Source organism: Balaenoptera borealis (genome assembly GCF_965194805.1).
Source record: "Balaenoptera borealis genome assembly, chromosome: 16".
Lineage (NCBI taxonomy): Eukaryota > Metazoa > Chordata > Mammalia > Artiodactyla > Balaenopteridae > Balaenoptera > Balaenoptera borealis.
Genome location: NC_138872.1, coordinates 65,489,446 through 65,516,070, shown reverse-complemented (window position 1 = coordinate 65,516,070; position 26,625 = coordinate 65,489,446). Strand labels below are relative to the sequence as shown.

At 48.8% G+C, this 26,625-nt stretch overlaps 1 protein-coding gene and 1 long non-coding RNA gene across 17 annotated transcripts in view; one reads left to right on the top strand and one right to left on the bottom strand.

The window, feature by feature from the left end:
• Window positions 1–8,805, bottom strand: part of LOC309614375 — a 96,769-nt gene extending 87,964 nt beyond the window's left edge. The window contains exons 1-2 of one of the 3 annotated variants that reach the window (XR_014236127.1): window positions 8,667–8,805; window positions 219–706 (exon numbers count right to left, since the gene is read on the bottom strand). This is a non-coding gene — a long non-coding RNA (uncharacterized lncRNA). Of the gene's footprint in view, window positions 1–218; window positions 749–8,666 lie in introns of those variants that run through there. The other 2 variants (XR_014236129.1, XR_014236128.1) reach the window with 2 other exon arrangements.
• The window catches only part of KNOP1 (lysine rich nucleolar protein 1), a 61,834-nt gene continuing 43,996 nt past the window's right edge, over window positions 8,788–26,625 (top strand). For 8 of the 14 annotated variants that reach the window (XR_014236106.1, XR_014236107.1, XR_014236108.1 and 5 more), the window contains exons 1-5: window positions 8,788–8,999; window positions 11,803–12,716; window positions 14,744–14,812; window positions 20,063–20,140; window positions 22,486–23,029. Coding sequence is in view for 4 of the 14 variants with exons in the window: in XM_082362545.1 (XP_082218671.1) it covers window positions 8,849–8,999; window positions 11,803–12,716; window positions 14,744–14,812; window positions 20,063–20,140; window positions 22,486–22,797 (1,524 nt within the window). In the remaining 10 variants the exon portion in view is untranslated. Of the gene's footprint in view, window positions 9,000–9,572; window positions 9,680–11,014; window positions 11,318–11,802; window positions 12,717–14,743; window positions 14,813–20,062; window positions 20,141–22,485; window position 26,625 lie in introns of those variants that run through there. The other 6 variants (XR_014236114.1, XR_014236115.1, XM_082362545.1 and 3 more) reach the window with 6 other exon arrangements.

The following is a 26,625-nucleotide window of genomic DNA, read 5'->3' as shown; positions in this document are numbered from 1 at the left end:
AAGTTTCTGGGTGAGATGAGGTTGATGCATTTGTATTGGAGGCAAGTTTTATTCCATTACCTAGTTCCTTATCAGGTGGTAGAGCAATTCTCAACTTTTTTTCAATTCCTAGGTATCAGGTTGGGGACTAGTATGTCAGGATGCAGGTTTTAAGCAATTTTGATTCCCAATACTAGCTAGAATAGGTTTCTAGTGCTGTGTAACAAATTACCACAAACTTAGCAACTTAACACAAATTTATTATCTCACAGTTCCCAAGGGTCAGGAGTCTGGGTATGGGTCGGGGTCTCATCAGGCTGAAATCAACGTGTTGGCCGTGGCTGTGATCTCATCTGACGGCTGGGGTCCTCTTCCAAGTTCACTGATTGTTGGTGGGATTCAGTTTCTTGTGGATGTAGCTCTGAAGTTCCCATTTTCTTTTGGCTTGTTATGGGGACTGCTCTCAGCACCTAGAGGCTGGCCGCCCTCAGGTCCAGGCAGCTCACTCTTGGATATTTGCTACTTCAAAGCAACAGTCGTCTCTTCTGCTTGAATCTCTCTGACTTCTTTTAAGGGCTCACCTGATTAGGTCAGGCCCACCTACAATAGTCTTCTTAATTTAAAGTCAATTGAGGGAATTCCCTGGTAATCCAGTGGTTAGGACTCTGAGCTTCCAATGCTGGGGTCCTGGGTTCGATCCCTGGTCAGGGAATTAAAATCCCACAAGCTGTGCAGTGTGGCCAAAACACAAAACAAATAAACAAAAAACCTACAGATTCAATTAGAAAAAAAAATATAAAGTCAACTGATTACACACTTTAATTACATCTGAAAAATCCTTTGACAGCAGTGCCTAAATTAGTTTCTGATTGGATAACTGGGAGGTATGTGCACTAGGGGCAGGAATCTTGGGGGCCATCTGAGAATTCTGCCCACCACAGCAACTCTAGCTCTACCACTTTATTTCTTCCTCTCAAGCAAAAATGTAAATTCACCTTCTTCCCCCAAACACTGAGAATCACCAACGTGGTATGAAAACTATTTGTTTGGATTTAAGATACATATACATTTATAGCTTTGATTACAAAAGCAATACATGCTTATTATGAGAAAAATTCCAAATAATACGGAGATGGCTTATGTAGAATCTAAGTCATACCTAATCCCATTACAACCCATAACCATTGTTGGAATTGGCATAGATTCAACCAAAACTTTTCCAATGCATTTACTAACATTTGTATATAATTCACAAATACATTCATTCACTTTAGATATCCTAGACTAGGTCAAATCATCCGAGCATAGAACTTGATAACACTGTGTCCTTACTCTGCATAACTCATATTAAGTCTTACCCTTATTTGAAATTTGTAAAAATTAATGAGTATCTCTTCTAAAAGACTGTGTTTTTTTGGGGGGTGGGATGTGGATGTACCTGGGTCTGTTTGTGCTCACCATCACATTCCCAAAGAATATGAAGCTGAATGAATGTACTTTTTTTTTTTTTAATTTAAATTTTTTGGCTGCACGGCATGTGGGATCTTAGTTGCCCGACCAGGGATCGAACCCACGTCCCCTGCATTGGAAGTGTGGAGTCTTAACCATGCTTGGACCGCCAGGGAAGTCAGCAGCTCAATGAACGAAGCAATGAATGAATGAATGAACAAAACAAACACTACAGCAAGTTACTTTTGACTCTTTATCAATTCATTCATCCGTATTTATTGAGAGCCCACTATGTGCCAGAATCCATTCTAGGCGCTGAATCATGGAACTCGTTCAATGCTGCTACTATATGAGGTACTTCATTTATTTAACCAGTGTACTCTTAGTGGGCTTTTAGGTTGCTTCCAATTTTTCATTATTACAAACAATGCTATTGTAAGCATCTTTATACATACATCATTGATCAGAAAGGAGGTACTTTTGTAGGATTAACTCTTAGATGTGGAATTGTTCTTTCAAAGAAAAAAATAATTTAAAATTTGGGCCAAATTGCCAAATTTTCCTCCAAAAGGTTTATAATAATTCACACTCCTAATAGTAAGTCTGCCTGTTTCTCTAGGGTATAACCGATCTCATACATATTTAAAATGATACTTTACTTTTATTTATATTTCTTTAATTATGATTTATTTGCCATTTATATTTTTCCCAAGGAGAAATTTGATGGAAAATATACAAACTTTTTCATCCTACAAGCACAAAAGATATACAGTTATATGATTATCTAGAAGTATGGAAAAATACATTTGCTTCAGGACAATCTGATGTGTTTTTTATTTCAAGCCTCTGTAAGATTTAAGAGAATCTGGCATAATTGAGAATTTGTCACTGTCACCTTGCGATTTCAATTTAAAACATATAATTGATTACCGACTGATGCTTTTTACATTGAAAGCCATATAATTTTGCATGAATTTATTAAGTTTGTAGAGTACTGAAGAAAAATTTGCTGGTTTGGCATTAGAACTTCTTAAGAAAATCAGGTATATTAAATTTACAAATGTTTACAATCTTTTAGTTACCTAAGCTTGTAAATTGGATTCCAGGTGTCCCCCACTTTTCGAAAGTTTGCTTTATGCACTTCACTTTTACAAAAGACCTACAATAGTACCTGTTTTCGCTAACCAAGGGAAATCCAAAGGGCATTTTTGCTTTAACAGAAAAGGTGAAAAGTGAAAAGCGCGATCAGCGTTTGTTTTGCAGCGAACTGTTACAGAGGAAGTGTGCATTCCGAGCAGTGGAGTGGCCCCGCCAAGCTCCTTCCCCTGGAGCTACACTCAGCATTTCAGCACCACGCCACCATAGTTTTGAACTGTCTGTGAACATCTGTACTTTTTCTCGATTTAGTCTGTGCATCCTTTAGCAAGATGTGTCCTAAGGTAATCGTTTCTTCGCTTTATGCCATTTTGGCTTACGAAAGTTTTCACAGGAACTCTACTTCTGGGTAGCAGGGAGAACCTGTAATTGGTTAGGAGAATTTAATGGTATATGCATTTTAAACGAACATTAATCTAAGAACATGTAAACGTAGTTGTTCATTTTATACAACAAAGGCAACACTATGTAAGAGGCAGAGCAGAAAGAACCTATAACCCTGTTGGGGGAACAGAGCCCTTGTGCTCAAATTGGAACCTCCCTGCCGCCATGCTCCAGGCATGTGAGGTGATGAAATGTCTTTATTGCTCAGGCCACTATTAGTCGGGCTTTCTGTGACTTGCAGCTGAACGTGTTCCTAAATGAAACAGCAATTAAAATGCAGTGTTCACCAACAGTGGCCTATTGGAAAGGGATGAGCCAGGAAGGTGGAGGCTGGAAGTGAATCTAACGAACACTTAGCCAGCATATACTATGGCAAGGGGATGTACAAGGTGCTGGGGGGACAGATGAAGAAGGCAGAAGAGCTTGTGTCCTGGTGAGGGGATGGACAGTAAGAGCCAGCGGTTATAAGATGTGAAAGTGATGCCGTAGAGGGCTGCACTCAGGAAGCACCAAGGAGGGGCTTCAAAATCACCATGAATAATAATAGAAGGCTTTCCAGAAGAGGGGCCACTTGGGCTGAGTCTTGAAAGATGAATATGAGAAGGCAGAGATGTTCCAGTAAGAGGCAAAGCTTGTGCAAAGGTGCGGAGGAATGGAACAGTGTGGTATGCTGGAGGAATAGTTTCTTATGGCTAAAGGTACACAGCACAGGACAGTGATACTATGCCTTGTCCCTTGCCTAGAGAGTGTGTTTAAAATGCAGAGCTTAGGGACTCACCCCCAAGGAGTGGGGTGAATCATCACACCACAGGAATCTGCACTTTAGCAAGTATCTGGGATATTGCGATGTGGGTCCTCCAGATCTACACTTTGGAGCACGCTGCTATGTTGCTTACGGGCTTGAACTTGAGTGTCACACACATCTGAGTTGGAGTCTGGTTCTACCACTTACTTTGGACAAGTTTCCTAAGCTCTCTATGCCTCAATTTCCTTATCTGTTTAAACCACCAAGTTACTGAGAGGTTTAAACAAGAGGAAAAGCAAGCACCTAGCACAGTGCCTGGCACATAAAGGGTAGCTCAATAAATGTTAGCCATTAGGATGATTTGGACAAATGGTAGGTGATGAATCTAAAAAAAAAGAGACAGAGACCAAATCATTAAAGGGCTGAGGTGTTAAGCTAAGAACTTTATGTTTACCATGAAAGCTGTAAAAATCATTGTAGGTCATGGCATGATGTGATCAGATTTGAATTTGAGAGAGGTTCCTGTAGAAGATAGTCTGGAAGGAAGCCTTCCCCAACTAAAAAGCTACAGCAGCAATCCAAACAGGGAGTGGTAAGGGCCATGAGAACTAGGGGCTGAGGAGTTGGGGGTTACAGGAGATGTTGAGCCAGTAGGATCTACAGGGATTGGAGAATGAACGTAGGGATCATGGAAAGTGAAAGGGAAGCATGCAAGATGAATCTCTGACTTCTGGACTGGGCAGTGGAGTTTATGATAGAGAGTAATTGTTGGTGTTCAGGACAGTGCCTGGGGTCGTGCCTGGTCCAGCACTTAAAATAACTCCCAGCACTGGTAGATATGATGATTCATGCATGAGAATGATTTCATTGGAGCCATGAAGTAGGAGCTCATGGGTTGATAAGGGAATGGGAATGACAGTGGTGCGAACACGAGTTCTTTCCAGAAGCTTGGCTTCAGAAGGTACGAGGGATAGACAAGAGCTAGATGACAGGGGTCAAGGGAGAGGTTTTCCCCAAGATGACTGACTAGAGGATGCTTGGAGGGAAAAGCCAGTAGAGAAGTTAAAGATGTTGGAGAGGTGAGTGATACAGCAAGATGCTGGGATAGCGAGAGGATGGCCCCAAAGCACAGATGCAAGGCTGAGCTGTGCGGGTAGCGGGATAAATACTTCTTCCATATGTGCAGATGCAAATATGTTTGCTGGTATCAGGAAGCTGGAGGATCCCCTCCCCACTCTTGATCGCCTGACTATTCTCAGTGAATGCCTCCTCCATCTGCCAAGTGGTCTCACGCCAAGTAAGAGGAGTGGAGTAAAAACTGGGGACTAGTAGATGCAGGCAAAGGGAGAAGGCACTTATGGATGTTGACCGATAAGCACTGCTGAGAGCCACCTGGTGTCACTTCTCTGCAGCTGTGCTCAGCTGCTGTGCTAGGGGAACAAGCATTGATTCAGAACTGGACCATGCTGTTATCCGGCAGGTGGGAAGAAGGGACCTCATTTCACAACAGCACTGAGCGCTGAGGCCAGAGACTAGTGTTTGGAGTGATGAACCAATGGCAATAATAAGGATGCCGGGGCTTCCCTGGTGGCGCAGTGGTTGAGAATCCGCCTGCCAATGCAGGGGACACGGGTTCGAGCCCTGGTCTGGGAAGATCCCACATGCCGCGGAGCGACTAGGCCCGTGAGCCACAATTGCTGAGCCTGCGCGGCTGGAGCTTGTGCTCCGCAACAAGAGAGGCCGTGATAGTGAGAGGCCCACGCACCGCGATGAAGAGTGGCCCCCACTTGCCGCAACTAGAGAAAGCCCTCGCACAGAAACGAAGACCCAAGAGAGCCAAAAATAAATAAATAAATAAAATAATCAATTAAAAAAAAAATAAGGATGCCGATGGCAGTAATAGCAGCAATATCAGAATATAAGACTGTAAGATCCAAATACTTTGAATCAGTCCTGGTTAAAACCATAGTTAAAAATCATTGTCATAAGCAACTACAAGACTTAATTAGAAGCCTTGGCAGGAAAGACGTTTATTGATACTAATACAGGTGCTTTTGAGAATAAAAAGCCCTAGATTCGTTGTCACCGGAAAGATAAGAAAACTGAAGAACACTCACAAGTAAGTCATCATACACACGCGCGCACACACACACACACACACACACACACACACAGAGCACTAGCCAGGTAGAATAAAGGTCTTAATAATACCTATTCTGTATCTCATTTTCCTGAAATTGAGTTTCTGACAGGTCTGTTTGCTGTGATAATTTGCTTTTTAAATGGAAATCTCCTAAAAGAATATAATACTTAACCTCAAACACAGGATTATTACAAAGCCTGTTTTTCATGTTTGCTGTGAGAAACTGAATTTACTATGTTTGTTATAGAAAACTGCATTTGTTAGAATGTTTGTTTTAAGAAACTGGGTCTATCATCCAGGTTATAATAATCATTACAGTGCCTGTGTATATAAATTCACCAACTTTGACCTCATTAACTTCATTTTGTAACTCTATCACTTTGTAAGTGGCATCAATTCACTTGCTTTTCAGAGCCAAAAAACCCTTTGTCTTTGCTTTCTCCCTACAGGCCTGTTTGAGAAAAATAAACTCCATGATTCTAAAACAAATGCAAAGCATGTTTCTTTGTCAACAATAACGAACATTTATTGAGCACTTTCTAAATGCCAGGCACTGTGCAAGCACCTTTGCATACATTATCTTATTCCATCCTCACAACAGCCCTGTGAGGTAGGTACAAGGATTATCCCCTCTTAGAGATGAGGCTGAGCAGCTTCCTCAACAAAACACCACTAGTCAATTGTATTATGAAGAGCTGTTTGACCTGGAGAAGTGAAAGCTCTGGGGAAAAGACAGCCACAATAACAACCTTCTATTTGGGTGTTTTCATAATGGTAGAGTGATTAGCAACTTGGATCATAGCACCAGGAGGGTAAGGAGCAAAGGGTAGAAGTTACAAGGAGAACATTCAAGATGAAAAAGGTTTTTCTAGGTATAACGCAATACAGGAGGAATTCAAGCACTGGGTAGGAGTTGAAATAGATGGCCTTTGAGGGCATCTATCAACTCTGAGTCCATTATTCTCTTCTTCCTTTGTATTTTCCACTTCTCTCAACTCATGGCTCTCTCTCTCTCTCTACCTAGTCCCATATACTGGTACATTCAGTCTTTCCTCCATTCAACAAACATTTACTGACCTGCACTGTCCAATACAGTGGTCACTAGCCACATGTAGCTGTGTAAGTTTATTAGAACTTACTAGAAGTAAAACAAAAAATTCAGTTACAAAATTGCATTAATCACATTTCAAGTGCTCAATACCCATATGTGGCTAGTGGCTACCATATTTGAAAGTTCTATTGGACAGAGCTGTTTCAGACAGTTGAAGTAATGATGGTAGCCACAAGAATGAAAAATCCGAGTTCCTGACCTCGAGGAGTTTAAAATCTTAGGGAGGAAAAAAAACACCCAGCATTATTTATTAAGAGCAATATACATTGAGCTCTTGGTGTAAATCGGGCACTTTGCTAAGCCCTTTCTGAAGTGTCCCTGTAGCTGCGTCCTCCTAACACCTTGAAATAGGTGCCATTATTTTTTTTTTTTAAAAGCAACTAGTTTTTATTTATTTATTTATTTTTAATTTATGGCTATGTTGGGTCTTCGTTTCTGTGCGAGGGCTTTCACTAGCTGTGGCAAGTGGGGGCCACTCTTCATCGCTGTGCGCGGGCCTCTCACTATCGCGGCCTCTCCCGTTGCGGAGCACAGGCTCCAGACACGCAGGCTCAGCAATTGTGGCTCACGGGCCCAGCCGCTCCGCGGCATGTGGGATCCTCCCAGACCAGGGCCCGAACCCGTGTTCCCTGCATCGGCAGGCAGACTCCCAACCACTGCGCCACCAGGGAAGCCCAGGTGCCATTATTATGCTCACTTTACCGAGGATAAGTAAAATACAGGTATACCTTGTTTTATTGTGCATCACTTTATTGCACTTAGAAGGTATTTTTTTACAGATTGAAGGGTTTGTGGCAACTTCGCATCAAGCAAGTCTATTAGTGCCATTTTCCCAACAGCATTTGCTCATTTTGTGTCTGTGTCACATTTTGGACATTCTCAAAATATTTCAAACTTTTCCATTATTATTACATTTGTCATGGTGATCTGTGCTGCTTGACATTAGTATTGCAAAAAGACTACAACCCACTGAATGCTCAGATGATGGTTAGCATTTTTTAGCAATAAAATATTTTTATTTTTATTTATTTATTTATTTATTTTTGACCACACTGCAGGGCCTGTGGGATCTTAGTTTCATGACCAGGGATTAAACCCAGGCCCTCGGGGCCCTGGGCAGTGAAAGCACGGAGTCCTCACCATTGGCCAGCCAGGGAATTCCCCAGCAATAAAGTATTTTTAAGCTAAGGCATATACAGTGTTTTTTTAGACATAATGCTATTGTGCACTTAATAGACTGAAGTATTGTGTAAACATAACTTTTATATGCATTAGGAAACCAAAAAATTCCTGTGAGTCGCTTTATTGCTGTGGTCTGAAACACAACCTGCAACATCTCGGAGGTATGCCTAACTCTAACGTATGTGAAGAGTACTGCGGGGCCTCATGATCAAGGGTACATGTAGGCCCACAAAAGAAGGTGAACTAAACAAACTCCACTTACGAATTTTAAGGAAGGCTAGAAGAAGAGAAGGATTAAAGCCAAATCTGTCTAGACCAGGCTTGCTCAACGCGTGGGCCACAGACTAACTACATCAAAATTACCTGGGGTGCGTAACATGGGGAGCCCGGCGGGCCCGCGGCGAGACCGCCAGGAGGCCTCGCGCGTCAGCCGCCAGACGCACAGTAGGCGCCCAGGAAGCGTCGGCCCCACCTGGCCGCCCGAGTCCCGCCCCTCTCGGCCGGCCCGGGCTGCCTACCCTCGCAGATCTGCTCCCACAGGTTCTTGCCGGGCAGCTCCGCAACCTGTCCCGGCGAGACGCGCAGATCGAGGGACACGGGAGACACGACGTGCCCTGGCGTCCTGGTGGTGATGGACGACTCAGTTGAAAGCGCCCGTTCCAAACGCTGAGAGACGCTGCCCACCGGGGCCGGCGCCGCCATGTCTGCAGTTTCCATGGCAACCGCGCTCCCCGCGAGGCCGCGACCCGGAAGGAACCGCATCTTGCGAGGGCGGGCCAGCGAGTCGAGATCGACTTCCGGGTCACGGCGTAGTGGGCTCTCACGTGGAGGCGGGGAAGTTTGGCCTTCGGGTGAGTGAGGAGGGTGCCTACCGGGCAGGACGGAGCTGGGGCTGGAGATTGGGCCTGGGGACTTGCGCGGAGAACCGAGGGACTGGAGGGCGACCCGCACCCTCAGATTCAAGTCCCCCCCGTCGCCGGTGTGCGCTCGCCGCGGCCTGAGGCCGCAGTCTCCAGGAAGTTCTCCCGCCTTGGAGCTGGGCCCGGGACCCTGCGTAATCCCTCCTTCTGTGTTGGTGCGGAAGCTTTGGCGCGGTAGAGCCTTTGAGGAGGCAGTTTCGCCTCCCGGCTCTCTTGCTTCCTGCTAGTGAGCCTGCAGTGGGAGTGGGGTGTTGGTGCTATTATGCGGAGAGCACAGGCTCTGAAGTTCTGCGGGCTGGTTTCGAATCTTACCCCTTGCTGGCTTTGGGACTCAGGGCAAGTAAATTAAAAGTCTCCAAGTCTCAGTTTGCACGTCTCTGAGATGGGTTACTCACACCGAGCCTCACGAGGCTACCGCGAGACTTTAAAAAGCGCTTTTGGAGAAAGCATTTGCGTTCGCAGGAGACGCTGTAAGGTTCATTTCCTCTTCCCTTTTCCTTGAAGGAATGAATACATTTAGGATCTCAGGTTTGAAGAGAAGGATCTTCAGTGTAAAGAGGAGGATGCTACAGTGATTTGAACGGCGGAAATGGGGAGAGAAGGGGGTTAAGGTGGGGACAGCCTCCCCTTGGTTTCTTTGTTCTTATTCGATCTTTAGACCACTCCTCCATTTGAGGCACCCTTGGCGCCCTTGACTCCACCCTCTCCACGTTTGCACCTTCTCCCTCTCCTTTGCAGGCCCCTCTTCCTCAGCCCACCCATTTAAACGTTAGTATTCCTTAAGGTTCTGTCTCAGGCTCGTTCTGTTCAAGGCTTACTTACCATCCATGTATTCCTAAATTTACGTCACCCGTGTCAGCCCAGTCACCTCTGAGCCTCATCCACCTGCCCACCAACATCTCCACACGGACATCTAAAGGCATCTGTTCCACCCAGCCTGTCTCCTTCAGCCCTCGCCTCCCCCGCTACCGCCCCACCTCAGTTTCTTTGTCTTAGGGAATAGCACCGCCATCCTGCACTTGCCCAAGCTGGAAACCTCTGTCCTTCAGAAAGTTTCCTGACAACTGGTAGGCCAGATTAGATGACCTCTCTTACCCTGACCTTACCACTGTGCTTGCTTTTATCACCTGTATCATTGTTAACACACGTCTTTCCCACCCACACCTACCTGCTTCTTGATGGCAGAGTCATCTCTTGTTCACGTCTGTGTCTCTAGCATTCCTTCCTTCGTTCAGTGAGTATTTCTTGAGCACCCGCTCTGTGCCAGGTATAGAGCTGGGCCCTGGGAATACAGCAGAAAACCAGACAGACAGGAGTAAGTGAGCGAGTGTTCCTTTGGCTCTCCAGGTGCTCCTGGAGCCAGTTATGAGTGAACTTGAGCTACAGCTCTGGCCTGGCCTGGCTCTTTGAAGCAGCTAAGAGGCAGGTCCAGTATGGACCCTCTGGGTTCTGAAGAAAGCTGCAGGATGGAGAAGCTCCCTGGCCTTTCCCGCCCACCGTCCAAAGCTCCTGTGAGAGGCCGTTTGTTTCTGGATTCCCTGAGTGTCACCATGTCATCTAGTCCAGGGAGCAGGAAGTGGGCTGGTGACTGGTGTGAGAGACGTAGTACAACTGGAAGCTGAAATGTACTTGAGGACCCAGGCCCTTCTTATAGGCGCCTCCTTGACCACCCCCCAGCCCTGCCAAAGGAAAAAAAAAAGCTGAGTGTTCAAGGTTGCTCTGTGTTTTCTCCAATCATTAAATGTTGGCAATTTATTTGAAAAATTAAAAACAGTGAAACAGGCTTGTATGCTGGATATGGCCCCCCCTCCCCTCCCCCCTCCCTCTTCCCCTCTCCCACCTCCCTCCTCCCCTCCCCCCTCCCCCCTCCCCTTTTCCCCCCTCCCCGCTAGCCTCTGATCTGATCTGGTTCAGTGCCTCTTTTATGGATAGGAAAACTCAGGCCTGGAGAAAGCCAGTGCTGTGTGGCAAGAGTATTTGAGTCACCATTTGAATGCAGGCGTCCTCCGCCCCACCTGGGGCTCCTCACCATACCTTGCTGCTGCTCTCATTACTAGCCACATGGGAAGGTAATTAGAAGAGTAAGTCACCCTCGGTGCAGGCGGGGGCAATTAATTTCCAGACGCAAAGCAGAAGCGCTCTTTAGATGAAGCAAGGGAATGGATTAATTGTGTCACAGTTACTGCCTCTGGTGACAATCAGCAAGAGGAGCTGACCTCAGGATTTCTGTCCCCTTCATCCAGTAAAAGGTAAGCCCCGGGGGCCGTGCCTGGCCTGTGGCTTGAGTGCAGTTGTGCCCTCAGTGGCTGGCACAGGGTACGTTTCTGGAGAGAATGATTAGGCTTAAGAGGTTTGAGGAAGGGGGTTAGGAAAGGGAATCAGTGATGTACGAAGCACTTTCCATGGATTATCGTTTATTCTTTCCAACAGCTCTTTGAGGAAGGAAATGTTATCTCCCCCCATTTTCAGCTGGGGAAGTTAAGGCCCAGCGAGGATAGCTGATTGACTTAAGGTGAGGGAGCAGCTTGGATTTCAACCTGGGGCTGTCAGGATTCAAACTCCATTCTGTTTCTTTGATCATATTTCCCTTTGCTCCACAGGAATCATGCCCATTTTCCCAGCCCCTAACCTTTCAGACCATCCACTCCAGGAAACGTGACTTTTGGTAATACCTAGTGGAATTGTACTCAGGGTGGCTTGGCATGGGGATAACTTGTACCATTTCTTTTTTCAGAAATGATCACTAAGACTCACAAAGGAGACCTGGGCCTTGGGCTCCCAGAGAAAAAGAAGAAGAAAAAAAAGAAGGTAGTTAAAGAACCAGAGACTCAATACTCGGTTTTAAACAGTGACAATTATTTTGCGGAGGTTTGTCCCACAAGAGCCACATCATCCTCAAAGAATATGGTCCAAGAGCAGGCACCCGAAATGCCTCTAATGAAGAAAAAGAAGAAAAAGAAGGGTCACAGCACCGTCTGCGAGGAGCCCCTAGAACCTGAGACCGTGTTACGTGCCAGACGGATTGAGCCATCGCCCAGCCCCAGGAAGCAGGCACTTGGTCCATCTGAGTCCCTCGGTAGGGAAAAGAAGAAGAAGAGAAAGTCCGTGTCCCCTGGCTCAAGGGTGAAGACCTCCCCAGACCCCAGGCAGGGCGAGGAGGTGACCAGAGTTGGCAAGAAGCTCAAAAAACACAAGAAGGAGAAGAAGTCGCAGGAAGCTACCGCCTTCTCAGCCAGGGACCCTTGGTTCTGCGAGGCCAGGGATGCTTTGTACACTTGCTCAGTTGGGAAAGGTGGTGTCCCTGAGCAGGCAGCCTCGGGACAGAAACGGAAGCAGGGGAGCCCCAGGGAACACAACATGAAGATGAAGAAGAAAAAGAAAATCCACCAGGAGGGAGATAACCCCCTGGGGCACCCTGAGCTCTCCAGGTCTGTGGAGAGCAGCCGTAGGAAAGGAAGTAAAAAGAAGTTAGTCAAAGTTGAAGCTCCAGAATACATCCCAATAGGAGATGACCCCAAGGCCCCTGTGAAGAAGAAAATGAAGTCCAAGAAAAAGGCAGAGCAGGCAGACACTGAGGAGCCAGCTCTGAAGAAGAAGAAGAAGAAGAAGAGACAGGAGAGCACAGTAGCAGGAGAACCTTGGGAGGAGGTAGGCTTCCTTCAGAAGCACACTGTTTGGGGAGAATAGGGGTGAAAGTTGGGTGTGTGTGTGTATTTGTGTGTGTGTGTGCACGCACGTGCGCACATACACAGGCACTCACCTTTTTAGCTGCCAGAGCCCTGATTAAACTGACTTCAGTCAGAAAAGGGGATTTATCAACACATGTAACTAGAAGGTTTGAGAGCTACTACCTTCAGGTATAGCTGGATCCAGGTGCTAGTGTAATAGTCTCAATAATACAGGTATCCCTTGCTATCGAAACTTTACCCGAGTTCTCACTATCTGCACTCAGGATCTGGATTAATTAGAATAAGCTTTTCAGATAAATGCCTTTCTTTCTGAACTCTTGCCACTTGCTATCTAAAGCTCAGGAACCAAATAGTTTGAGGTAATATGATGTCCATAGCTATCTGAGCTCAGGATACACAATTTAGGGATCAAATAGATTTAGATCGCAGGAGATGCCTGTGTGGCTTTCCCTCGCTCTGGGCTTTGTATTTTTCAATGCTGATTTTAATGTCAGGTTCCTTCCCACCCCAACCCCGTGGTGAGATGGTCCCAGCATCTCCAGGCTTTCTTCATAGTAGGTAAGCCACCCGCAAAGGGAGAGCGGTGGCCCCTCCAAAACGATTACAGGGAAAGTCCCAGCACTGCTCTCCCAGATCTCAATTGGGTCACACAAACCAGAAGCCCAGATCTGAAGCCAGTGGGCAGGGGCTGAGGGTATCAGTCCCACTGGAACTCCACTGTCTGAAACTGGGGGGAGGTGGTTTCTGAGAGGAATACCAGCGTCCTGTTACCAGGAGGAAGGGAAGGGATGGTGGCCTGGTGAAGACAGCAGAGATGTGCTCTCCCCCGTGACAGGCTTCCTTGACTGGGGAGGGGAGGGAGGAGGTGGGCTGAGCACTGGGACTCGGCAGGTGATGTGAGCGAGCAGAGCCATCCAGGGCTCCTCACAGGTGACGCGGGGTACCAGGCAGAGCACACCCGAAGCGAGGACGTGGCATTTGTCACTGCTGAAGGACTAGGGGAAAGTGGCCAACCTGAATCTTGCTGTCAGATGGTCCCGCAGGGGCTGAGGCCACTGAGAGAGGGTGGCCCGTGAGAGCATGGCCCATGCAGGCCCAGCAAGGATTCTGTGTGGGAGCTGAGACCTGTGAGGGGCTGGGGCTGTCTGTGCAGCAGGTGCAGAGGCCCTGGGAGGAGCAAAGAGGCTGGCGTGGCGGGAGCTGGGCCAGCTGGGGTCCTGGCAGCCTGTAGAGGCCACAGGGGTCTGGATTTTCATGTAAATGAGATGGGAGCCCCTGGAGGGTTTTGGGGAATGGGGTGGTGTGGTCCAGTTGAGGTGGTTTTATTATTTTTTAATTGAGATAGCGTTGACGTATAACATGTAAATTTAGGGTGTACCCGAGCTGCTGTATGGAATGGACCAGTGTTGGGGGCGGGGAAGCAGAGTTAGAGCCTGTCCTGGTTGTCCAGGCAGGAGAGAAGGTACCGACCAGAACTCCGGAGCTGGGGGGCTGGGGTGGGGTATGGAGGAGAGAACTGGGGGGATTCGGGTTTGCTGCAGGCCCCCAGCCCCACCTCTGCATTCCCTGGCCCTCGCCAGCCCCTCCTCCCCCATTGTCAGTGGGGGCCTTGGCCTTTCTCCTCTTGCTGGTTTGGTGTCACCCTGGGAAGTGAGGTGACGTCTGGCGGGAAAGGTTGTGCTGTAGGCCTGAGTTGGGAGACCTGGGTTAGTGTCAGCCCTGTCCCTGAGCGGTGGGGTGACCTCACTTCACCTCTCTGAGCCTTAGTGCCTCCGTCTGTCAGATAGGTCAGGACCACAGTCTTCAGGACAGAATTGGGGAGAATCGTGGAAGAGAAATGATGGCAGGTGTTCTGTGGGCGATAGGGGTGGGCGTAGCGCTCCGGTCTTGAGTCTTTTCTGGACTCTGCTGCGATCTCATCCAACTGGGCTGCCAGGGCAGAGGCCATCGTCCGCTGGAGCCTTACTCCTTCTGCCCTCTTTGCAGGAGCCCGACACGGACTTGGAGGTAGTGTTGGAAAAGAAGGGCAACATGGACGAGGCGCACATAGACCAGGTACGACCGGTCCTCGTCCTCCCAGGCGTCTTCCCTTCCCAGACGCACATTCGCCTCCCGCCAGGCCACGAGATCCTGGTCCCAGAGGCGTCAGGGACTCCAAAGGCAATGAGGCCAGCCTCTGCCGCCCCTCCAGTGGCGGGGAGCCTGTGGCCTCCCCCACTTCATGCCGGGAGAGCTGTTCATTGCCTCGACTTTGGCTCAGGGGCTGTCCGGTCCTTCAGAATCCCAGGCTGAGGTTGTCCTCCTCATAACCACTGCAGGGGGCAAAGGGGACATGTCCCTGTCACCTGCAGCCAGGCAGTGGGCACATGCTCTGCCTGGCCCATGCGTCACCACCTCCTGGCCTCCATTCAGGAGCATTCTTTTTTTTTTTTTGCCTTTTGCAACTTTATTTAACTATAATTGACATTCAAGAATCTGCACATATTTAAGGTGTACAGTTCGATGAGTTTTTACAGGTATGCGTCCAGGAAACCAGCTAAACAATTAAGATGATGAACGTACCCATCATTTCCAAAAGTTTCCTTGTGCCCCTTTGTATTCCATCCCTTCCTTTCCCATCCCCAGGTAACCACTACTACTCTCTGTCACTATGAATTAGCTTGCGTTTTCTACAATTTGTATATAATTGGGATTATACAGTATGTGCTCTTTTTTAAACTGGCTTCTTTCACTTAGCCTCATCATTCTGAGATTTATCTGTATTGTTGCATGTTTCAATCATTTGTTCCTTGTTATTGGCTGTCCAGTGTTTCTAGCATTATTTTGATGTTAAAAACGTTTTAAATTCTCAATTGAATTGCCTAGGCACCTTTGTAAAAAATCAGTTGACCGTGTGTGTGTGTGTGTGTGTGTGTGTGTGTGTGTGTGTGTGTGGTGTGGGACTATTTTTAGACTCTTTATTGAGTTTCATTGATCTGTATGTCTATCTTTACACTAATACTTCATTGTCTAGATTATTGTAACTATATAACGTCTTAAATTAGGCAGTATAAGTCTCTAGCATTTGTTCTTTTTTAGGTTGCTTTGGCTATTTCAGGTCCTTTGCACTTCTGTATAAGTTTTAAAATTAACTTGTTGGTTGCTACCAAGAAATGCCACTGGGATTTTGATTAGGATTGCCTTGAATCTGTAGACCAATGTGGGGAGAACTGACATCTTAACAGTGTGAAGGCTTCTGATCCGTACACATGGCATCTCTGTCCATTTATTTAGGTCTTTAGTTTCTCTCAGTATTGTTTTATAGTTTTCAGTGTACAGGTCTTGCACGTCTTTTGTCAAATTTTCCTTAAGTATTTTATATTTTTGATGCTATTGTAAATACTATTTCAGTTCAATTTTTATTGTTGTATATAGAAATACAGTTGTTGTACAGGAGCGTTAGGAGAAGTTGTTCTGTTGTGGACCAGCTTCTGCTTCTGTCATGCCCAGATCCTATGTGGGACCTGGACATTCTAGAATTGAGATTTTTTTTTTTTTTTAATTTTGTTCTCATAGAATTTTTTTTTAATTAATTAATTTATTTTTGGCTGTGTTGAGTCTTTGTTTCTGTGCGAGGGCTTTCTCCAGTTGTGGCGAGTGGGGGCCACTCTTCATCGCGGTGCGCGGGCCTCTCACTATCGTGGCCTCTCTTGTTGCGGAGCACGGGCTCCAGACGCGCAGGCTCAGTAGCTGTGGCTCACGGGCTTGGTTGCTCCGCGGCATGTGGGATCTTCCCAGACCAGGGCTCAAACCCGTGTCCCCTGCATTGGCAGGCAGACTCTCAACCACTGCGCCACCAGGGAAGCCCAAGAATTGAGATATTTTTATGATCCTGGACCCCAAGGCCTATCAGGACAGCATAGTAACCACATAGGTACAGCCTTGGGCCATTACTAATGAGGTTACCTTGGCAGTCACTAACCTCGCGACCCCCAAGTAGGTAGCTGTGAAGACCAAATGAGGCCGTTGGGGAGGCGCTCAGCAGGGGCCTGCCCGAGACCTGTGCTTTGTAAGTGGCAGCCGGGGCCTGCCTGAGACCTGTGCTTTGTAGGTGGCAGCCGTTCACCTGCCTGCATCCTCACGCTGTGTCAGCAAGTAATTGCTGGACAGAAGCAACAGGGTGTGATGTGGGGACGGCCCGTGTCGTGGCCCTGCTGCTCCAGGAGAGAGAAACGGAGGAGTGCTTGCAAGTCAGCCGACTACAAGGAGGGGGGCCTACAAGATGCTGCGAGGAAGTTCCTAATGCCTTTGGGGTGTTGGGGGCCTCTCTCCTGGGAGGGGAGAGGCTCAGTAGGAGGATGCTGACGGGGCCAGTCCAGGGCCTGGCACAGAGCGCAGGCCCCCCAGAACCAGGGGCTCCCCAGCCTCCTGCAGGTCATCGTCGTCTGGGGAGAGGGGGCCGGGGCTGCAGTGGCTGGTGGGGAGGATGGAGGTGGGGCCCTAACCCGGCCAGGCCCAGCCCCTGCCCCTGCCCTCGGCGCCTCTCCCACGTGTCCCGCTGCTCACACGGGCAAGGCCCACCAGCCACCTCTTTGCTTCTTATGCATTTGTGCCTATTAAATACTTCACACTTTCAAAGAAAACTTCTGTTTTGGGTGACAGATGATCTCAATGTAAGTGAAGCTTTCTGCCCCAACTCTCCCTTTCTTTTTCTGGTAAAAAGTTCATTGTGTTAAAAGAAAAAATAGGGGGGGGGAAAGCAACCTGAAGTCCTACCACCCAGCGGTCTCCAACTTTTTTGGCACCAGGGACCAGTTTCGTGACGGGGAGCAGCAGATGAAGCTTCACGGGCCCGCCGCTCCCCTCCCCTGCCCTCCCCTCCCACCACTCCCCTCCCCTCCCCCTGCTCCCCTGCCCTCCCGCCGCTCCCCTCCCCTCCCCCTGCTCCCCTCCCCTCCCGCCACTCCCCTCCCCTCCGGCGGACCGGGTGTTGGGGACCCCTGCTACCACCTACTAATAATCACTGTTAACCCTTCGTTGTTACATTCTTCTAGATTTTTCCTTTGTAACTGTGTATGTGTGATTTTAAAGCAGCGTACAGTTACGCTCTGTATACTGTTCTTTTCACTTTTATCATTTAGCTGGTGAGCTGCTTTCCGCTTCAGTGAGTGCACATCCACATTGTTCCCTGTCAGCAGCATGACTCTGACATAGGAATATACCACCATTTTCTCTCATCCCTACTGCTGCCCTTTGGATTTGTTTTATGCAGTTTCTTTTTTTTTTTTTATGGCTGCGTTGGGTCTTCGTTGCTGTGCGCGGACTTTCTCCAGTTGCAGCATTGTGGCGCGCGGGCTTCTCATTGCGGTGGCTTCTCTTGTTGCGGAGCACGGGCTCCAGGCGCGCAGGCTTCAGTAGTTGTGGCTCGCGGGCTCTAGAGCACAGGCTCAGTAGTTGTGGCACACGGGCTTAGTTGCTCCGCAGCATGTGGGATCTTCCCAGACCAGGGCATGAACCTGCGTCCCCTGCATTGGCAGGCGGATTCTTAACCACTGCGCCACCAGGGAAGTCCTGTTTTATGTAGTTTTGAACTATATAAATGGTCACCTCATTTCAGCCTGTGGTAGATTAGAAGAGAAGAGGAGGGGCCACAAACTGGGGGCAGCTAAAGTCACACCTGAACCCTTGGGCCCTAGAAGCTTCTGTATCAAACCGCAGGGTCATTGGTACGCTGACTGTGGCCTTGAGCCTCTCTGGTAACAGTGTGCGAGGTGTCCCTGCTGTGTGCCGGGGACTCTTTGTCTTACATTCTGCACCGCAGTTCATCGTGGGGCTGGGGGCTTTCTTACACCAACCGGCAACTCCCCGACACCACGCGGTGTCCTGCAGTTCAACTCGGTCTGACGCTGTCTATCTGGAGATACCGTCAGACCGCTCAGGTGAAGGGCTCAGTCCCACCAGACTGCTCCCCACCCCTGTCCCCTGTTCAGGCGCCAGTCTTAAGCCAGGTTGTCACCTGTGCTTCTGACCAACCAGCTATAGATCAGAGCTGCCAAAGACCTCCTCCTCAGGTTCAATTAATTTGCCAGAGTGGCTCACAGAACTCGGAGAAACATTTTACTCGCCAGATTACTGGTTTATTATGAAAGGCTATAACTCAGGGACAGCCAGATGGAAGAGACGCACGGGGCAGGGTGTGTGGGAAGGGGCGTGGACCTTCCACGCCCTCTCCGAGAGCTCCACTCCCCAAATCTCCAGCGTTCACCAACCCAGAAGCTCTCCGAACCCTGACCTTTTGGGTTTTTGTGGAGCCCTCATCACAGAGGCACAGTTGATTAAATCATTGGCCATTTGGTGGCTGAGCTCCATCTCCTGCTCCACTCCCCTCCCCAGGGGTCAGGACTGAAAGTTCCAACCCTCTCTTCAGTGGTTGGTTCTCTTGGCAACCAGCCCCTGTCCTCAGGTGTTTACAAAAGTCACCCAATTAACATAACAAAGGACACTTTTGATTGTTCCCGTCACTTAGGAAATTCCTAGCGTTTTTGGAGCTCTGCCAGGGATGGGGATGAGTTTATATATATATATTTCTTGTCATATATTTCTTACTATAAACCGTAGTATCACAGTTCTCTGTCTCCCATTTATCCTCCAAGGTAGCTGATATTTCCATCTGTTTGCAGATAAATAGACCACGGTACAGAAAGATTAATTGACTTGCGGAAGACCACACAACTAGGTAATGGCAGTGGTAGGATTCAAACTAGCCTATGCCTGACTCCAGAGCCCGTGTTCTTTCTAGAAGACGATGCTGTCAGCAAGAAAGTTAACTACAATAGCCTCTGTACAGGCAGGGCTTTGGGCGTGTGTTCTGAGGAAATTTCCACCCCAAATGGCTCTTACAAACAGAAAAGGTTCTAATGCTAAAGGTGGATAAGCTTCAGTGTCTAGGAAGGGTCATTCTTTTATTTATTTATTTATTTGGCCGCACCACTCAGCTCATGGGATCTTAGTTCCTTGACCAGGGATTGAACCACTCGGGCCCTGGCGGTGAGAGTGCCGAGTCCTAACCAGTGGGCCGCCAGGGCATTCCCCTGGAAGATTCATTCTTAAGGAATGGAAAAGAAGGGTGAATGAGGCTTGCACGTTTTAGGCCAAGGGATTGCCCCTCACGTGATTAGAGGGTATTTTTGACAAATGCCTCCCCCGGTCTGCAGCAGAACAAAGCTGCCCATCCCCCTTCAGTCCCCCCACCCCACCTCATCTCTGTCCTGGGTTTGAAGCTCGAAACTGGCTGTCTCATTGCCCTCTTTCCTTTCCCTTGCTCAGGTGAGGCGAAAGGCCTTGCAAGAAGAGATTGATCGTGAGTCGGGCAGGACGGAAGCTTCTGACACCAGGAAGCAGCCGGTAAGTTTCACGCTGGGCTCCGCGAGGGGTGCTCTGGCATCCCGCCTCCTCCTCACCTTGCAGGGACGGAGACCAAGTCCATCTGGCCCAGAAGCAGCCCCCACCTGCCAGCCGGCTCCCTGCTCCACAGAGCTCGTCCTGAGCTACTTTCCTTTCTTGGGAAAGGGGTGCTTGCCTCCCTCCTGGAGAGCTGGCCGCTTGAGCTAAGCAGCCTGGACCTTTGTCTCTGGCTCTGGACGGGCAGGGTGTCCTGATCATCAGTCGCTGGGGGCACGTGGTGGTGAGCTCTTTCCAGCAGTGGGTGGTGCCCTCAGAAAGCTGCTGGGACAGGGGTGGAGGCAGAGGTGGCAGGCCTCTGGTCCAGTTGGAATGGGAAATTTCCAAACCAGACCCAAGGAGATGGCACGGGAGAGTGTATGGCATGGGGACCGCGAGGTCAGGCTGAACAGAGGGACGGGAGGGTGCGGCAGGCAGGGCAGTGGGAACTGCTGGAGGGCGTTTCTGTGGGGCAGTGGGGACTGGGGTAGAAGAGAGGGCGGGGGGGGGGAGAAGAGGACTTGTTGATAGACGTGGATTTGGGAGAGGGGGACAGAGGGTCCAGATGACGGAAGGACTTGCTTCCTTGTAATACTGTCTTAAGCTTTCCTAGTGTAGCTCCGAAAAGAACAGCTGCTTTGGATCAAAAGACCTGAGATCAGTTCCTGGCTCTGCCACTTTCTATAGTTATGAGACTTTAGCAAGTAACTTCCCTTCTTTGAGCTTCAGTTTCCACACCTGTAAAATGGAACTCATGCTCTGGCCCAGAGGGGTATGGAATGGGGCTTTGTTATGTCATTCCTCTAGTGTCTCCTTTCTCTCCTTCCTCTTGAACTGGGCAGAGCTGATAAGATTCCATGATTGAGTGAGGAAGGCCAGAAACAAGGCAGCAGCATCCAGAGCAGTGGCCCAGAGGCTATACCTGGAGGGACCTGACAGCAGGAGGGTGGTCCGGGGGCATAGGGGCTGGGATCTTCTGGGGATGCTTTAGATGGCCCTGCCTCCTGGGACCTGGGACCACTTGACTGCTGAGGCACATGGTGGGGATTTGAGACCCGGTCCCCTCTCAGTGGGTCGGTAGCCCTGTGAGAGCAGGCTCACAGGACTGGTCAGCCTCTGGCAGCTCTCTCCTCAGACCCAGTGCGGGGCTGTCAGAGGTGGCCTCTCCTTCTAGAAAGTGAAGGCTTGGGAAGCAGTTGTTATGCCTGTATTGGGGGCACTGTGAAGCTCGGAGAGCTTGTCACCGGTTCACTCAGGGCAGCTAGCTGTAGCAATGACTGGTTCTTACTGTTCTCCCAAAGCCGACCTAGAAATAAGTGCTAGGCTGGCATTTGGCTCACAGGCGGAGAGTTCCCAGGCGGCACAGAGGTCAGCAATCCTGGTGGGGTGGGGTGGGTAGATGACCAGTTTTCGAGGACTTAAAGCGAACCAGGCGTCGTGCTCTGAGTTGTTGGTGTAAAACCTGATTCGAGCCTCAGTGAAGCCCCATCGGGGGCTGTTATGCCCCCGTTTTATAGATGAGGACATTGAGGCTCAGGGGTTAAGTTACTTGACCAGGGTGACGCAGGCGGGGCTCAATCCTAAGTCTTCGAAGTCACAGTCTTCATGGAGAGCTGGGTTTCTGGCCTCGGCCACAGACATGGGAGGGAAGGGAGTCTTCTCTTGGGCCACTGCTCTGAGGGGCTCTCTTGCATTTTCTCAAACATGGGTGATTCATGCACGGGTTGTAGAGTGCTCTGTACAGGAATCAGGACCCCTGAGTTCCTGGGCCGGCTCAGCCTCCGACTCGTGTGACCCTTCACCTCCTGGGGCCTCCACTCCTTTCCTGCTATGAAGTGCAGTGCTTCTGCTAAGGGAAATGCATTTCAGACTCCCACTTGCCCTCTCCACCTTCCAAAGGACAGAAACCTTAGGCTGATGGATGAGTAGCCAGCTGGTGAGGTGTGTCGTACTGTCTGCCGTGAATTGGGGGAGAAGGAGTAAGGCAGACGGGCAACTCAGTGTGAAAGGTGGGCTCTAGTGTGGGCCAGACCCGAGATGGAGTTCAGCAGGGTTACCAAGTAGGCTGTGCCCCCAGTCCAGCTGCAAACTTCCATTTCCTCATCAGGAGAGTGGGAACCAACAGTGTTCCTCACAGAGCTCTGGTTGGAGTTAAGATAATCCGCTGCTGTGCTTGCGAGCACTGTGCCTGGTGCGCAGTAAGCCTTTGATCACCTGGATCCTCCCCGGCAAGGCTGGGGGCTGGGGGCTGGGGAAAGGAAGATGCTTTGGAAGCCAGGGAAGTAACCACCTGTTTTCTCTTACCACAGGGAACTCAGTTTGGCCAATGGGATACTGCTGGCTTTGAAAATGAGGAAAAGAAACTGAAATTTCTCAAACTCATGGGTGGCTTTAAAAATCTGTCCCCTTCATTCAGTCGCCCCCCTACCATGGTTGGCAGGCCCAACATGGCCCTCAGCAAGAAGGTGGCCGACACCCTGCAGCAGAATCTGCAGCAGGACTACGACCGGGCCATGAGCTGGAAGTACAACCGCAGGGCCGGCCTCGGCTTCTCCACGGCTCCGGACAGAATCTTTTATATTGACAGGAACGCATCCAAGTCAATCAAGTTTGAAGATTAAACTCTCCTGTCTTGTCCCCCAAAACGGCCAACATTGCTTTCATTGTTCCGTTACGCAGATGAAAGCCATAGGACAGTTGTCTCGAATGGAACTCCCGCAGAGATAAAGGACAACTGTGTTGATGTGCTTGGACAAACTGGGGTGAGGGCAGCTCGTTTCAGGAACCAGGAGAACGTGTGAGTGGCTGAAACCTACTGTTTTCTGTGTGAAGCTTCCGTCCCTGTTGAAGACAGTGAGTATCAATAGCTCACACTTGTCTAGTGCTTACTATGTGCCAGGCACATACGTGTCTCCCTTGCATTAATGTATTTAATCTTCATGATTCTGAAACAGGTGCTATTATTATCCCCATCTTATAGATGAGGAAACTGAAGTTCAGGGATGAAGTAATAACATTGCCTGGGGCCACCCAACCAGTAAATGCCAAGTGTACTTCTGTGCCCCAAGACCGATGTCACTGTTCACCACACTGAGTGTCCCCTCTAGGGAATTTCACCCAGAATACTCACTGAGGACTAAAATGTCTCAATTGAGGAAACAGAAGCTTTTTACATGCCTAAATCTCAAACAGGAAGCAGGATTCATGTAAACAGGGAGAAGCAAGCTCACTTTCCCTCCCCCTTCTTGGAGTAGCCACAGGCAAAGAGGCGCCTGGATTGCCACCAAGCAGACGCGGCTGAGCTTCCTCCGCTGCTGGGAAATGTGTTTCTAAACCCATCTTGCCTTTTGCGTCTGCCGTCCTTCCATCCCCAGTGCCAAGCTTGCATTTAATCTTTCTGCTTTAACTGGATTCTGAATAGGCGTTTTAGAGAGCAGCTGGTTAGTCCTCCACATGAACCAATGGCACATTAATTCCCAGGGACGTGTTTATTGGATTCTTCTCAGTCACGAGGAGGAGAATCCCAGGCGACTTCCCTGGAGGAGGTTGAATGCCAGGAGGCACAGACGTGGGGATGACAGGGCGCTACCTCATCGGCCTGGGAACAGTGTTTCCAAGCCTTGACGCTACAGCCAGCCTCACAAAGCTCCAGGTGTAGCCCCCCGAGTGACATGTGACCACCTTCTCCGCATTCACCTAGCATTTTTCTTTCCAAAATATAAGTTCTGATTGGGCCTTTTTTACACCACTTGGCTTGAACTCCTGCTACAGACATCCTGTCTCAGGCAGGCCTGGATAGCCAGGAAATTCAGTCTCTCACGTGGCAGGGAGCCCTGTCCTGTCGTAGGGGGTTGATTCAGCTTCCCATGAAGGAAACGAATGTTTCCTCTCTGCTCCATCATCCTCAGTGTTGGCTTCATCGGGCTGGTGGAAAGATGGCTGTAGCAGTTCCAGGCAGCATATCAAGACACTAGAACCATTACAGAGGAAGAAGAAAAACCTTCTTGTGGATCAAGGAAACTCCCAGAAGCCCTTTTGTCATAGCTCATTGCCCAGCAGTGGGTCACGTACCCATTCTTGAGCCAGCCCCTGGCGTGTGGAGGGAGACTCTCAGGCCAGTCAGGAAGGAAGACTGAGGTTCGGATGCTAGTGAGATGAACACGGGTCCACTACTGCCCCATGGGGCAGAGGTGAGGCAGGCCTGCCTGGGCCCTGACCAACAAGCATTGGCCGGGTCTGGAGTCCTACAAGTCTTTGTTAGCAGTGATTCAGGTGGGCCACTTCCCTCAGAAGGTGAACTTGGCCTTTCATGGATTCAACCTTGAGATGCATAACGGAAGAGGCCTACAAGGTAAGATTCTGCATTTGAGTTAGCTCTTCAGGGCACATCCCCTTCCGACAGGGGAATAAATCTTTCCCAGTCTTGGCCCACACTACAGGAACTTGCCCAGTGTAAAAGGAACCAACCACTGCTTCTCTAATCGTTTTTATCTTGCTGAGAGATCACACTACAGTTTGGGGCTGCTCGGCTGTCAGGAAGGATTGTGCTCAGCCATCTACTGGGTGCTTCCGGAGAGTGGCTGAGCGATTGTCCCTGACCTGTCCCCACAGTGGTAGCTCTCATTAGGGTGTGGTGGTCAGGCCTTTCCCCTCTTGCTGTTCAGTATCTTCAGTCTCTGTGTGATAGGATTTGACTTGCTAGCTCAGTGTGGCTGAATGAGTTCCACTTGGCTTGGGAAGGTTTATTAGTCTGTCCTGAAGCAGGGTCTAAGCAGAGAAGGCCGCGCAGCCAAGACGGCAGGATGCCACGTGTCCTCAGATTGAACTTAGCCTTGTCTCGGCTGCTCTCATAGATGCAGACCACTGTTGCTCTAGTGACAGCTCCTGGCCTGCAGTTAGCTGGGCCTCCGTCCTTTTGTAAATTAAACAACATTGTCTTGAGTCACCTATCCCCCTTTTTCCCCATGTCCTGGGCCCTCCTCAAGCTGTCTGCAAGTTTTTGTGGTGTGATTTCCCATGTTGTTCTTCATCTGTTGACTCCGTGTAGCACACAGCCTGTCTCCACTGGAACAAGGCAGTTTTTGGATTTTTACTCAGAATCTGGGAGAGATGGGTGGGAGGTCTGGTATGTAAGCACAGCCAAGGTCTTAGCTGAGTATGTAACAACCCTGTTCTCGCACTTGTCGGCTGTTTCTCCCTTGGGGGCTGCTCACTGACTGACCCCCCCTCCTATGGCAAGGTCCTTCCCTCCTTATAACTGCCTTTATCCAGCCGTTCCCCAGACCTCGTGATTCTTAACCATTTTATTCCTTGGGGTGATTCCTGCTGTTTCGCCTTAGCCCACTAGGCCCCTCCCTGAGGCCACCTTTCTGTAACTAGACTGGCCCATCAAAAGTATTTGCCAGATAGACACAGTTCTCCCCTTAAAAATTGTGTGTTCAGCTCTGCAAACTTAGAACTGTTCAGGTTTGTGGTTGGAATAATGCCCCCATGCCCCGCCCCCCCACCCCCTGTCCAAGTCCTAATCTTTGGAACCTGTTAATATGTTGTGATACAAAACAAAAGGGAGTTTAAGGTAGCAGATGGCATTAAGTTTGCTAATCAGCTGACCTTAATATGATTAGACTGGGCCTACCCAGATAATCCAGGATTAGAAGTAGAAGAGGGAGACAGAAGAGTCAAGAGACTTGCAGGAAACACTCAACAAGCTGTCACTAGTTTGAAGATGAAGGGACCACAAGCCAAGGAATGCAGGTGGCCTCGAGAAGCTGGAAAAGGCAAGAAAACTGATTCTTCCCTAGAGCCTCCAGAAGGAATACAGCCCAGCTGACACCTTCACTTTGAAGGTAAGCCCATTGGACTTTAGACCAGTAGAGCTGTAAGGTGGTAAAATTGTGACGTTTTAAGCCACTAAGTTTGTAGTAATTTAAAGCAGCAATAGAAAATTAATACAGGCCTCATGCAGAAGTTTTTCTCACTTTCACCTTATTTCCTAAAATTTGATTTTTTTGTTGTTGTTGTTCCATCATCCTTCATGTAGTAGTAGTAGTAGACTTCATCTCATGTAGGCCATGGTTTTCAGAGACTGGCTAATTGATTTAGTAACAGGCTGAGGAAACCACACAAGAACATAGAAAATCTAAGCTTCCACCTGGGCCAGGTAACACGTGGTTCAGAAGCTGCTTTGGTGTAACAGATACCTGACCGAATGTGAAAGTCCGAGTCCAGGTTAATGGAAGAGCATTAGGAATTCACTGACCAGGCTTGGGCACGGATGCTGTCTGATGTGTACAGCCTCAAAGTAGATGACTTAAAAGTGCATAATTTGTAAATTTGCCGATTGATTTTCATTTGAATAGTATCATATAGTAAAAGTGGTATAGGAAATAATTTTAATGAAAATAATTTTGTGAAATAAAGGCCACTTGGGAACATTTGAGCAATACCAC